This window comes from Styela clava, chromosome 1 (genome assembly GCF_964204865.1).
Source record: "Styela clava chromosome 1, kaStyClav1.hap1.2, whole genome shotgun sequence".
NCBI lineage: Eukaryota > Metazoa > Chordata > Ascidiacea > Stolidobranchia > Styelidae > Styela > Styela clava.
In genome coordinates, this window is record NC_135250.1 from 9,793,303 (window position 1) to 9,809,116 (window position 15,814).

General features: G+C 36.0%; 1 protein-coding gene across 1 annotated transcript; it reads left to right on the top strand.

The window, feature by feature from the left end:
- Positions 1-6,269: 6,269 nt before the first annotated feature.
- LOC120348441 (uncharacterized) lies at positions 6,270-15,614 on the top strand. The gene is made up of 4 exons (XM_039418561.2): positions 6,270-6,372; positions 6,758-6,865; positions 8,639-8,721; positions 14,684-15,614. Exons 2-4 carry the CDS (start codon positions 6,821-6,823, stop codon positions 15,057-15,059), a joined length of 504 nt encoding a protein of 167 aa, XP_039274495.1. The 5' UTR covers positions 6,270-6,372; positions 6,758-6,820; the 3' UTR covers positions 15,060-15,614.
- The last annotated feature ends 200 nt before the right edge of the window (positions 15,615-15,814 follow it).

Genomic DNA, 15,814 nt, shown 5'->3' on the forward strand with positions numbered 1-15,814 from the left:
GGCACGTGACATAAGTCTTGAAAATAAATACAACTGATATATAACTGTACACAGCCGAATACAACTGAACAATACTGCATACGACTGAACAGAACTGAAAACAACTGAATACACGCAACAAATACAACTGAATATAACTGAACACCACTGAAAACAACTCGACAATGGCGCGGAATGCATACGATTCGGAACGTCATCACTGATTACGTCATAATGGATAATGAGAATTTTGGAGATAGCCCCTCGGGCAATACATCAAACGTTTCCTAAAGATGAGGCATCTTCATTGCGATTATTCTTGGCATGGTTGTGACGTCATAGCTAATTGCGTCACAATCACAAATGTGAATATTCGAAATAGAATGGCGTGCAGTAGCTTATAATGCACCATTTAAGTGCGGTAACTTTTGACGTGATTTATGACATGACATCAGTGGCGTAGCATCAACCCCCACGGTCGCGGGAAGGCCCACAGCGCAAAGGGGCCCAAGCGGTTAGAATTTAGAAATTTAAACCGCAAAACCAAAAGCTGCATTGCAAAACCAGTAATGCACATCTTATAACGTTGATGTTATCTCTGCTCAAATCGTTTTGTTACGTAACTATGCCAGGGAGTCGTCGATTTTCGGCGTCTTGTGGTTTGATCGCCTCGGCAAAATTCCGAAGGCTGTCAGAATGATGTCGAAAGCAAAACCTCTCAGTGGCACACAGAAACAGGGCAGAAGAGGAAGCACGTATGAAAAAAAATAAAGTAACCAAAATAAACGGCAAATTGTAGGTTACCATTGCCTTTTAATAGAGACATGTTGTGCTTTTGACGAAATAAAAAAAGCGTTGTTTTAGCTTATGTCCGAGAGTTTTTAGAGTCATTTCCACGAAATATTTTTGCGGGAGGGGGGGGGGGCACGAGAGTCTTGCTACGCCACTGCATGACATCATCACATATTACATCGTAATCGCCATTGCAAATTTTCGAAATAGCCCAGGGACCAGTATAGTTTTTATGATTCCGAAATCTAGAGACGATTTCGTTATGACGGCGTTCTCCGACCAGATCCGCCGTCTGACCGCCGCGTTTTCGTCTCGACTTTTAATTTTTGAACTATAATTCATTTGCAAGCAAGCTTATTGTGGCATTGGATGTTCACAATGAAATTGCTTGCAGTTGATTTGAAGATCTGAATTCCTCGTGTGCACTCTGTAGTAAAGACAGTTTGTTTTCAGTAGTTTGACAGGTTTGCATTTTTATCCCAGGGGAAAGGAAAACCTATAAGGCGGCTTGATCATAGGGCTAACCATAGCCCTAGCAACCCTCTCGTACATAATTAACCCCCGCATGTGATGCGGACTTGCGAACCAACGCAGAGTAATCAGAGGTGCGATGGCGAGTGTATTCCTACAGCGCTGAGCACGATGTACCGCCTAGCTGCAAACTTTTTAGTTTTTACCCTCCCATTATTCCTTTTTATATACGGGATTGCTTACGGAAGTGGTAAAGGAAAATGTGTTGTGTATTCTAAAGCTGTTGCCGATGAATCACTGACACCAGGATTGAATATTTTCGCTTGTTTCAATAAATAACCACATGATTAAATTGCGAAAATTAGTTTAGAGAAAATGAAATACAATTACTGTACATTGACTTGGGGTCGCATTTGACACTATAAACTTGTCTTCGTGGTCACAGGCCACGATATGACGTTTCAAACAGGACTTCTGACCCTTCGCCCGCAAAAGTTGTTTTAGAAATAGCAGAAATGAATATGAGGCAGAATGCTTGGTTTGCAAATCAGGAACCTATATATCTGTCGTGCACAATGGGAATGGTGATTTAAACACACATCACATATACAAGGTAAACGAGACTCACCTGAAAAGTCTAGATAAAAAAGCTTCGGCGCTCAGTCATCCAGTGGTCTTCACACTAAGCAAATTTTGATCAACTCCTAAACGAGAATATCGGTCAGAGAGCGGAGAATTATCGATCGAAAGTTAGGAGAATCCCCAAAACAGCGCTCTTACTACATAGTGACACCTTGTGTCCCATTACTAATTAATTAATAAATCGCTAATTATACGACATAATTCGCCCAAAATCAATAGGCTCTTGGTCCGAGATAAGATAAATGCACATGCAAAATCTGGAGCAGATTCAATCTCGCTTCCGTGAGATATCGCGTGCATCTAACAGACAAACACACATACAGAGAGACAGACAAATACCTATCAACATACTTACCGATTAAAATCGATAAGTAAAAATCGATAAGTAACAAGTCACGCGTATGTTTTGCTTCGTAGACAAAACTGAGTAGGCATCATAAAACATTGGCAGTCATTTGGTGTTACCTCAATCTCAAAAATTTGCATGAGCATCAATAAAGCAGTTAGTGATGACGCCTCTATTATCTAAACACGCCGAATAATATGGTCTCATTTTCAAAAACGTTCAAATGTACTAGTCTCGATTATATGTTGAAATTTTGCATTGGATACTATGGCATAACCAGTAAGGACATCATAGATTTAGTCGAAAGACGCCGCATTCAAACCATCTCGTTTTTCTCAAGGGTGCAATATACTGCACGCCAGTATATTTCGAATATTCAAATTTGTGATTGTGACGCAATCAGAAATGACGTCGCCAATCATGCCAAGAATAGTCGTATTGAAACCGCCTCATCTTTCTGAAACGTTGGATGTATTGCTCGAAGGGCTATCTCCAAAATTCGCATTATCGATTATGACGTAATCAGCAATGACGCCACTAAGCAAGCCAAAAACAACCCTATTAAAACCGCCTCATATTTCTGGAACGGGCTATCTCCAAAATTCGCGTTATCGATTATGACGTAATCAGCAATGACGTCACTAAGCACGCCAAGTATAACCCTATTGAAACCGCCTCATATTCCTGAAACATTTAATCTTAACGTATTGCTCGAAAGGCTATCTCCAAAATTCACATTATCGATTATGACGTAATCAGTGATGACGTCACGAATCTTATGCATTCCGCGCCATTGTCGCGTTGTATTCAGTGGTGTTTAGTTATATCCAGTTCTGTTCAGTCGTATTCAGTTTTGTTCAGTTGTATTCGGCTGTGTTCAGTTATATCCAGTTGTATTTATTTTCAAGACTTATGCCACGTATCTCGCGCCGTCTATTCAGTGTGTTCGGTAGTATTCAGCTGTGTTCAGTTTTTATATTCAGTTATATTCAGTTGTGTTCAGTTGTATTCAGTCATATTCAGTTTTTGACAACACCCGACATATGGGAACTAAGTTACGCAATTCGTGTTCGGCCAGAAAATGTTTTTTTTTGTTTGTTTTGTAGCTGCAAAACAGATGTAACAGTTGACTTTCTACATCAGTCTGTCATGTTACCTCAGCAGGAATATGTTCAAGTCGCGTGTATCTATTTTCAAGGACCATTTGCGAAAAGTCAAGTCAATTGCGAAAAGCCAACTTGGCTCCAGCACGCAGCAGAAAATATTATAAAAAAAAATGGAAAACTAATAGAAACTCTACTAGAAAATTTATTAAATATAAAAACTTACCTTCGTATTGTATTGTAACCTAAAACACGACAGTTTGTGTTGCTCTAATGCACGTTTGCGCAGTACTCGCGCCGAAATACCACACACTTTATCTAATTACATTCATGTTAGATATAAGCAGAGATACATAAAAGAATAATATATTGCACCGTTTACCAAAGAAATATATCCCACATCACAACTGAGAACTGCAGATATTACAAGCTTAAACTTTGGCGTGGAAAGCAAGGTTGTTTTTGCAATTAAATGTCGGCAAGGGCAGTGACAATTTTTCTTGCCGCCAAGGGCGAGTTTCTGGTAATGGTGCCCCTTATACTTAACTTTAAAAATAATTCGGGAGATAAACATATTCTAGATGTTAAAACTGACAGACAGTTTGAATTGTGCGTACTTGTCTAGTCTGTCATAGCCAGATCTCACGAAATATTTTGCATAAAACTGCCGGTAACGCACAACTAGCGGTGCGCATAGGTGACAATGTTGTTTAGGTGACAATATCGTTACCATTTTCAATCCCTAGTTATATTACCTAGATTCTAGAATATTAGATAAAAGTTTTTGTTATGCCCCGTGTTGAACACCAATACCCTAAAATCAAAACGTGTTACATATTTTATAATTCATTAACTGCCCTTAGAAGTCACATACAGTTTTCTTAAATGTTAAAACTATAAATATTTCAATGACAGATCTGGTAACCCTCTTAGGTGCTCTGCGTCATGATGCAAATTTTAAAACGTCTAGACAAAATCATGTAAATGAAAGAAATTGAGGGGGAAAGTAATTAAGATTTCATGCACGCAAAGTCAGACGCCTATACTATATTTATCCGTTTCGCATTTTCAAGATTAAACCAATAATTATAACAGCACGAATGGGTCATATGTAAAAATAATTATATCTGTTTCATGTCACAGATACCCGATATTATTTAAGCCATGCATGGTTAAAATATAACACCGAGACATACATTTAATATTTATTTCGTGTTTGTATGAAGACAGAGCTCGCGTTCATCAAATAAGTATTAATTTACCAATCAGAACTCCGACGGTCAATTCCAACGACGACAAATCGAAAAGTGAGTAAATTCTGAAACAATAAGTAAACGCTGTAACAAGTGACTCATTGTGTACTGGTCCGCATATCTAAACCTTTTGTCCAGGATTTTTATGGCCCAGACCCTATTTGTTGCAAACGTCACGAAATCTTCCAAAACTTACATCTATTCATTAAAATGTGACTGTTCAGAAATCATAATAGTAGTAGTGAACAGTGATTTCCCTACTTCCCAAACCCTAAAATTTTAAATACCCCCTTAATTTTAAGGTGTGACACCACGGTTCAGTTCCCAACTTTGATATAAAAGTATTTAAATATTCAGAAAGGGGCGTGTATGTTGTCGGATAAATACATTTTTAAAAATCACAATTAGTTTCAACAGCAAAATATCTACCAATCCCTATATTTGAAAAACACTCCCCTAAAATGAAAAGCTAGGGAGCATACTGGTAGTGAAACACTGTCTATCTTAATAATGGAAAATATAACACTTTGTTACAAATAAATCCTAAATGATGAGAGAACAACATTTTTGACAGTATATATTTTAGGTTGCTCAAATTTCTTCTAATGTCTCGTAATTCCTAATTTCATCAAGATATTCTCGTTCGTGGATTCAATTATCACCACAGAAACACATTACTCGCATGCATTTTTGATATATATATAAGGTTACACGAACTGCAGAAACATGACTTTACCACAATAAAGCTCATTAGTATTCAATTCTGTATGTTTGTAAATACAGTCACAGACATAAGATATTTACGATTAATTAATAATACTGTGGACATATGGCACCCACCTTTTCAACCAGGGTGAACACGTCCACATATTCCTCTCGGTGCACACAATAATGAGGTAATGGTATGTATTGGTAATATATGTGGACTTAATTTTGATTAAACTGTTCAGCCGTGAAATCTTAAATTTCCTCAGGTGACCTTTCGTCTCTAGTTTGTGTTTGAGTTTAAAAATGAGAACTTTGAAGTGCGAAAGAGTAAAAAACTACACGACGAGTCAAAAACAAATACCTCGATAGTTATTTGCGAAGAGGTGATCTACTTGCATGAATACTTGGGAACAATTTCAACTGGTATTTTTTCGTTGTTTACGGTCATGTGTGAGCAAACTTCTCTACAGGATAAATTTGCCAAGATTTCTGTTCTATTTCAACGACTAGCTTGCATGTATTAACTTATTTATTTATTTGATATTTAGCCTAGAATACTAGAAATTCATAAAATACTGAGACATGGCTATTTGAATCTAACGAAAATGGCAAAAATATTTTTGCTGTTCTGTAGCTGTAAACGAAAGTAGCAGGTGACCCTTTAACATTTGTCTGCCATGTTATCTCGGCAGGAACACGTCGAATTCGTGTGTCGTGCAATCTATTTACAAAAACCATTTAGAAAATTGCGAAAAACCAAATTAACGGCTAATGAATGCGCCAAAAATTTATATACAGAAAAAGAAACTAGTGGAAATTCGCAGAAGAAAAAATTAATTAAACATAATATTGAAAATTTTCATTCATTTTAAATATCTACCCCAAATACACGACAGTTTGCGTTGCTCTAATGTATGTTGACGCAAAACTCACGTCAAAACCTTACTTTATATAATTACATTTGTTAGACGTAAACCCAGATGTATGAAAAGAAAAAAAATGAAGAGATATATATTTCACAGTTTCTACTGAAATGTATTCAATAACACAAATGAGTGCTGTGACTTTGGAGCTTCCAGTAAGTTTTTTGTTGCAATATTTGACTACTTATCTTATGACATTACTTGTTTATTTGTCTGTTTTATTAGCCTAACTCAGTATCCAAGTAGTTGAAGAGAGTTTATGGTCATGTCAAACTCTTGAGCATTTTGAGAGTTAGAGGAACAGGTGTTCCTGGGAGCTGAGGACGCTCAAAAAATTTATCATATAAATCCTATAAAAAAAAGCTGATATGGCATACTGTGCGGAATTGTAAAATGATCCCCAATATAAATTACTGTTAAATTAGAGTTTGCATTTGTTTTTTCCCGGGTTTAAATTTTTTTCTTGTTACTTTGTTACTCAGACGCTGATAAAACCAGCTCACAATTTGGCATACAGATCATATCGTTTTTGAATTTTAGGTATAAAGATCTCTGAATATTTGAAGTAACAATCTAATTTCGAAAAAAGACATCTCCGAAAAAATGTACTTGAGAGCGAATCGAAAGAAGACTATGGTCATACTTATGGTAAGATGATAACTGATCTAGGTTGATTTTTTTTGAGGTTACTTAACTTGATGTATCGCGTAAGAAAAATCAAAGACACAATTTATTGTCTTGAAACTTCGTTTTTTTTTGGCAAAATTGCAATTGTAGAATATATATCATTTCACATGCTTGCTCGGCTTTCAAATAATAATATTTTAGTTTGTATTCGCCGATTTAGATTTGAAATTACAACGTACCAATCGCTAAATACGCTATTAAAGCATAACTCTCGTAAATATTAACAAAATAAACGTTGTTAACACATTCGGAGGGTATGCTTCTCTCTCGCACGCGCATTATCAGGTTTGTCCATAGGACATATTTTTCTGTCCCATCCCATCCTATAGGATTCCCATTGGAAAACAATTCAATAAAAATTGTTAAATTTAGGTTTAGCGTCTACTAAAAAGAACTACGTGCACGAAGAGACACGCAAAACAACAACATTTACTGACATTGTTAACTTTAAATTTATAACTATTATACATGTGTCCATTAGCCTCTTCACGAAGTATAACGTTAATGATGAATATATTTTGCTCATTATAACTAACAAGAGAGCTATGCTCAAATATGTGGACACGAAGTCTATAACGAAATGTTTTACTATCATTTCCCCGGAAATCATACTGTATTTCGTGTTCAATGGGAAATATAATAGTGTGCTGTCTCATCACATGGGACGTTTCCCATGGACAAGCCTGTCAATTACCCTATCGCTTTGGTACCTCGCTGGTGGGTACTCATTTCTATCTCCACAATTCGTTAAATATTATTATGGAAACACTAATAGCACAACATAATATTACTGTAGCGAAGGTTAGATCTTGACACTAAAGTTTTTGTAAAATTTTACTTTTATGGACTTATCATATAACTAAGTAGCCAGAGTGAGTAAACGAGAATGGTTTTCTATATTTCTAATTCTTACGTTCAAAAGAACTGAAATTTTGTGAAAAAGGGACAGTAGCCATAAATTTCATATTCATATAAAATTCATATTCGAAATTTGCTTGAAGTAAGCGATAAATAAAATCAATTCCCAGTATTTTTTCTTTTGAGAGAAAATTACCCCTTTTGCCTAACAGCACAAAAACAAGCGCTAGAATGATAGCTTTTATAATTTAATGAGCAAAACGATCTTATTAAAAGGTTTATTTTAATTCCACACAGTTCATCGTGGTTTTTAATTATATTAAACAAAATAAATTATTAAACTCGTGCATTATTTCCAATGTTGGGCAATGTAGTATACTGTATATATTTACCACTGTCATAAAAGTGCTAAATTTAGACAGAATTTGAATAAATGATTTCTATTGAATATTTTGTTTTAAAAAGGCATTATATAATGGTTATGCGGCAGCATTTTCTGGAAACAATCGTACGTCATCTTTAATTTTCAACAAAATTGAATGCCTCTCATTCGTTAAATGCAGCCTATGATGCTCGCGATTACAAATATCAAATCAGCCAAACAAGTTTTATCCCACTGAATCCAATTGAATACTTACCACGAAAACTTAGTGGTATGCTTTTTCACTTCTGTTGAAAACCTAACGGTCTTACCTAACCTAATTCTTATTCAGTTATTACACCTCAATTTTATGTGGAATGATGTAATATCCTTATGTAACTGATGATACAAGTACATTGTACACTTCAAAAGCGATATGCATTTTTCTATTTATTCAACATTGTTTGATAAATCATATAATCATTCTAAATTAAGTCATATACTTTTGTATTTAGGTCTGCCTTATAAAAGCAACATTGATGGATAATATACTTGGTTGCGCAGAGGCCCATCGACGTGGAGAAACTTCTGTAACTTTGTAAGTAAATCTATTCTGCTATTTATTATTTTATCCAGGGATCCATTTATTATATGGGTTGGGTTGCGTTGTGGGTGGCAACGACCCTCTCGTGTTATAATTAAAAACCTTTTTGAACGAGTGGGTCAAAAATTTAACTTTTGTTATATGGAAAAGAATTCCGTGAGCCATACATGTTTAATCAATGTCGACATCAATGAGAAAGTAACTTCTGCATCTTCTCCGCAATTTTATAAACTTAGAGGTGTGTTGCGCGTTTACACATGGAATATCATATCTGGACCGAGGCGATTTCTGGTACTCGATTTATTGAAGTTCAAAAACACACTTTTGCATGTATATGAATAACCGAAAAACATTTATGATGCAATGTCTTATTTGTTTCGGAAAAGTACAGAAGAGTTTTCCACTCGTGGAGAATTATATTTGTGCACCTCCGACGTAGGGAGAAACAAACCGATCAATTGTATTGTTATGTCATAGCGATGTAATGCCGACAGGTCGTTCAAATGGGAGGTTCGAAAATTACCATAGCACGACAGGGAAATTCTCTGGCAGCGGCTTTAACACAATCTCCACAAAAGTCATATTTTTCAGCCGGTTCTGTTACAAACAGAACATTGACAGTAACCAGTAATGCTAACCGGTTCGCTGATCTCATTGAATTCCGTGAGACGATTCTATAGAACCGGTTCGAATCGGCTGAATCCAACCACTGCTTTTATCGAATATACATTACAATGAATGTAATCGTGACTGTCGGTACGATATTGTAGCTCACTAGTTGGCAGATATTATCGAGACCAGTTTTATTATTAATTTTTATTACTTGAATGTTAGTACTTTTTTTTATTAATTCATGGCTTAGCGTCACTATGTGACCTGCGGATCAGTGGTTCGCCATCCCTGACTTAGAAGTAAGTAATGCCCGCTTTAGACTTGGCAATGTTAGCGTGAAAATGGTGAGAGTTTACCATCCTATTCGTCATAGAGTGAAGCCTATAAGGTGGATCCGTCTCATAATGAACCCCGTCCGTCGGTCCGATTTGCATTACAGACTCTGTAACAGATGTACCGATACCACTTTTGTCGCCGATACCGATGCGATACCAACTAAAAACGCAGATACCGATACGCCGATATTGCAAAACGGCCGATATTCCAATACCGATACTATTAAGTGTGAAGGGCAGACGGGTTAAAACACTAGTCTTTGAGCATTGTTCATAGTGCACATTATTTCAGATTGAAAAAGGCATATAATACATCCTAAGAAATTGAAGTTTGGGATACGTTGCGTTAATTAATTTAGATGCATTGTGTACTGAAGCTAGTAAGCTCGATGTTCAATTAGAAAACTCATAGGCAGCAGGGATGTCCAATTCGGATTTAATATTGATAACGCGACCTTCGAATATCGTTTTTCGTGTTTATAAGAATATCGGATATCGCCCACACATCGTAGCGCCGCCGTCCACGTTTTAATTGAAAACATTTCACATGTATTTTGTTTTGTGTTTTATCGTAATCGTGCATCGCGACAATAAATTACAGCCGACATGAAAGGATTTCAATCAGCGCTGGCTGAAAATACATATAACACGTGGAGGATGTTTCTGATTTTAATATTTCATAATATGTTACAAATATTATCCTATATTTCGAGATAGTCTGGGCGGCCACAGCAATAAATCTATGAGGAAATTGCTTTGTTAAACAAAATTGAAATTAATGGAATCACAACGTTTAATACCTGTGAAGAGAGATAATGATGTCGAAATTTAGCTTAACGATGTCGATGGACTAAATCAGTGGTTCCCAACCTTTCTACCCTGGCGAACAGGTAAAATAAGATTAAATGTACTCGCGGCAAAAAATTGAAATGGCCGGAACAGAAAAGAATAACATGTATTTGCGTAATATAATGCAATGTCGGGCACTCAATATGCTTCTAGGTGAAAAAGCACACTTAAGAACATTTCACACGGAGAAAAACTATCAAATAGTGCCGACCAAAAATTAAAAATGGGTGAAGCATAAAATAACACCATATATTTGCGTAATGAAATGCAGTGCTGGACACTCATAATGCGTAAGAAACTCACGCATAAAATATCTCATATTAAAAACATGCACAATTGCTGCTGTTTCGTTTCCAATATAGGATTGCAAACGAGGCCTCAAAGAAGTTTTTGCAACACGTAGCTCTGCAGCAGCGTGCAGTCAATTTCTTCGTTATCATCTAAAATTGTAATAAGTAATTCTATTTTAATCTGGACTTTAAATTAGAATCGCCAATTTAATCAAGTCTTTTCTTTTTCATTCATCATATTAATCCCTCTGCAGTTGATCGAAACGAATTTGCATTACAATGACAAAGTGGTCGATAACTTGGCAACATGCTCAAAATCCTACTGTGTCTGGAAATGATCTCCGCGGCCCATGCTTTTATGGGCGGTTGACCACCTGTGGGGTCGCAACAAGTTCATATCTTACTGGAATATTACACTGTTCTCGACTGTTTTCTGGTTTAAACAAGGAGATATGCATTACCTTTTATATGGATGGTCATATTAATCAAGAAAAGCACGCGTGCCGATTTTTAGGCTTCTTAATTTTGCGAGATTTGATGGAGCGCATTCGCGATAAATCGGAGCCGAAAAAGCGAAAAATGTGAATGATCGGCGCCAAGATGTTGCGTAAGATGGCGCCAACATGTCGCGGGAGACGTCGCAATATGACGGAGGAAGAGAATTGCGTAATGAGCCAACGCAACTTTGTCCACGGTAAAGCGATTGAGACGGCATAAAAACAACAAAACAACGAAATTTCTCGCGGACCGGCAACAAGCTTCGCGGACGGTACCGGTTCGCGGATCGGTGGTTGGAAACCACTGGACTAAATGACACTCGCGCTTGGCTATAAACAGACAGAATTTATAACTGTGACAAAAAGTGCGTATGCTGTTAATAAAGACTTCGATTCTACTCTATGATTTAAAACTGGGAGCTTAGTTGCTCTTATTTCTGTGCTTTCAGTTAACACCACAATTTATGGATATAATTACTGTAATGCTTATTAAGTCTCTTTTCTTAGAAGCAAGAAAATCACAATTTTATTTATATCACACATGCCTTATGACTGCTTTACAATATTAACATTATCAAAGCCGAATTTCTTTGTTACTGGATTTTAAAAAGGTGAATAGTATTTATGTGGCGGATTTTACAATGTATTCGGAATTTCAGTATTGAAAATATTTTTTAGAATGTATTCGAAATAGTCGAGAGGTATGAATATCCATGCTCTTAAGCTTTGGCTACAAGAGTGGTAAAACAAATGAATTTTTAGCCTACTTATCCTATCAAATTGATACATTGAGTCACGTGAGCAAGATTTTGTCCCAAATTCCACTAATATTCGATTGATATATTTTTTCATAATTACTATGTAATATTAAAAGGTCAATATAAAAATATGGCAGTAAAATAGCCAAATTAGATGAGCGTTTGGCTGATAAATAACTAAGAACAGGTCAGAATCCTATTCCCGTTTCTACTCGCGGGGGTGTGAACGTGCATGGCTCATAGTCAACGATTCCTTCAAGCAAAAAATAATTTAAACATCAGATTTCCAACTTATTTTTTAGAACATTCTAGAATCTAGATCATATCAAAAAGGTGAATATATCGGAAATATCGGTCTTCATTTAGCCGATACAATACCGATACCGAAAATTTGGCCGATATTGCAGATACCGATACCGATACATCTCTATCACAGAGATGAAAATAGTCAATTGATCATCAGTTAATTGTTGCAGATGCTTGAACGATTGAAAACCGTCCAGCCCAGGGGGGAATGTGGTATGACGCTTACTCGCGTTTTTCGCTCCGAAGAAAGCCAAACACAACTGTTATATAACAATCAATATCCTAAAGAAGTTCCACATAGACTTATTTCGCTGTCGAGGTCATCTGGGAACGCAATTTCAGTAGTTGAGGAAGGATCAGTAGTTAGCTAAAAAAATGTCAGCTTATCAGTGAATCGCTCACTAATAGAACAAAATAGCGATAAAAAAGACGTCGACGGTATTGAAAGCACGAAAAATATGACGCAGAGTTTTTTTTTAAATTTGGAAATTATATGGCGACAGTGGTAAATCATCCTAGTAGAAATAGAAATAAAACGCGCAAATTTAAACTAAAAATTGTAATCAATCTGAGTTCCAGTCGCCAGGTTTCGTGTCGTACAACGTCTAACGTACGATTTCTATTTAATGCCTTCATGCATATTGATAAGATGATAGGGGAAGGTGGGACACGTTGGGACATGGGGCACAGTGAAAAATCAGCTCTCACACTAATACTATATTCGGAATCCGGTCCGCGGTTTGATGTTTCAATCCGCCTTTCGGTGAGTTACAACGTCCCCGCAAACGGACAGCGGACGGGTAAAGCGACGCAAGCTAGGAGGTGAAATTGGTTTTGGGGGGTTGAAACTAAAATTTCACCGTTCCAGTTTTTCTTTTTTCTAACTTAGCCTTTTCAACGTGACAAACCACCGTCTGATATATTTCAGCTATAGTCCACTGTGAAATATTTATAACGTTGTCGAGTGGATGTGCCTTCCTAATTTCGCCGTGGGATGATCTGAAGATATTTGTTTCTTATGGGGAACAATGGACCGGGGTTCAGTGGGACATGCCCTACATGGCACAATTCGACAGTGTTTGATACAACAAGTGCTTAGAGACCTAGAGATGCGTTATATTTTTATGTAACTTTATGGTATCTTTCGACTCATGGTCCAATATGAAATATAATCGAGAATCAAAAATATTTCCAGATTCAGATTCGGATTAGAAAATAATTTAATTTGTAAGCGAATTTTTTGGTGAAATATCTGAAATATTTCGGTTGAACATTGATTTTAAAAATCTTAAATCTTCAAATTTGAGGTCTCCCTGTTCTTTAGACGATTATGCTGATTGATTGCTTATTTTTAAGGGCATACTTCGTTGAATTTTAACAGAATGACCCATTGTGCCCCAGGGTCTGTCCGAATGTGCCCCACACGTGGGGTACAGTGGAACACTTGACAAACGTTTTTCAAAGCATTTTGGTGGTAAGATGTGTGTCGCAAGGGAATTTCTTAGTCGCTGAATAAAAACTACATTTACCCCTCTCTGCATTAATCCCGCAAAGTCATATGAATGTGCAGAATAAAGGACTCAAAATATGAAAAAGAAAAAAAGTGTCCCAACCTTCCCCACTTTCCCCTACATATTAACACCTCCAAATTTGGTTAAATTACATTAGGCAACTATGACTCACACCAGATCAAACAACAATAGCGTATAATATATACCCTGTCCCGGAATCAAAGTTCAGTGTAAAAGGTTAACCGTGATGTGATTTACAAAAGCTAGTCTGTTACTCAGGAACATTTATCGTTAACATGGATTTTCAATTTGTCTCCAGAGAAGCTTCAATTTAGATGCAATAATTGAAAACGGCCAGCGATTTTAAATTGGGCAGTCAGTTCCAAAAATCCAATTGGCGAAAATTTTCGCAACATGAGCATCAAAATTCTTCGGCTCGTAAAAATTGTATTGAATGCAGGGATCAATGACCGAACCGCAAAGCCTTCTCACATGGTATACACGCCATTGTCTAAGTAGAATGCGGTTGGTTTGATCGACAGACATCGTAGAATAATTGCTCCGTGTCTGTAGGCAGCTATATGTAAATAGTATGGTTTATTCATTTCAAGGGTGGACTTTTCGATGACCCATTTGAAAATATTCATTTATTACGTTATTATAAGTATATATTACCATTGTTATAATTTAATATTTTATATTTATATATGTATATATATAAATAATGTAAAAATAATTCAATCAAAATTGACTTGAGCTTGCTATTCCTGTAACATAACTATTTTATTTATTATGCAGAAACTCCTTCATTGAAAGACACGATTGCCGAGTTATGATGAATTCTTTCAATTGTTCAAGTTTTGCTCCGTTCCAGACTATTGTTTATTGGTGCAAAAATCTTTCACCACCGATGTTTTCCACTGTTCAATGTGCGAAAGTTTGCATGGATCCCATCACGAAAAAAATATTGATTGGACCGGGAATCGAAGTCTACAAGCCTATAGCGATAGAAATGATGAGACGTTTCGACTCTGCACTCTCTCCTCGTCCGCTTTCTGTACCAATAGCCGTAACTTGCATTTGCGCAAAAGATATGGCGGACTCTGTGATCGGATACTCAAAAAAACGCTTGAGAAAGGATAAAATTATAATAAACTGCTTAAATGAAGAATAGAAATAAATTAATACGTTCGCTCATGAAAGATTGTACATATTTTTCAAAAATGTCTGAAAAATGGTATATATATATATTATATATGAAGATTTTCTTTGATGTGTCGTAATGCATAAATGTTATATATATTTATAATAATAATAAGTACATAAAGATTGATTATGTAGTAATAGTATTTTGAAAAAAAATGTATGTTGTGGAATAGATACACATATTTATATAGGTATGAGAGTACCTTTGTTTTTGTTCGTCAGAATAGTCTGTTTCGTTGATATATCGTGCCTGTAAAACTTAATTGTCAACATGCATACCATGCTAATAGTGATCTTGTTCTTCAAAATATATTATTCAATAAATTCAAGCGTAATTTTACTAACTAAACTATTCAAACGTGTTATTTCGTATCAATTCTCAGCCATCCGTTTTAACGAGTAATGGTAAAACTTGCAAATATCCATGGATTATATACATCTGTATTTAAATACATTATCAGCATAAGTTACGATTGTTAGGATTATACACTCCTTGTACATTGCTTCGCCTAATTTGTTCATACTGCAAAAAAAACATAGCTTGCTGTTTTTATTGCTGGGTCTGTTTAGTGGAATTTTGAACTACATAACTTTAAAGAAACAATCATTGCAGTTTATCATATTTTCATTGGATCCAGCATTGGATTCCATGTCCTCAATTGATTAAGAGCGTAATTGATTTAATTTGCTAGACACCAAGAATATTGCCTAAAAATAATATTG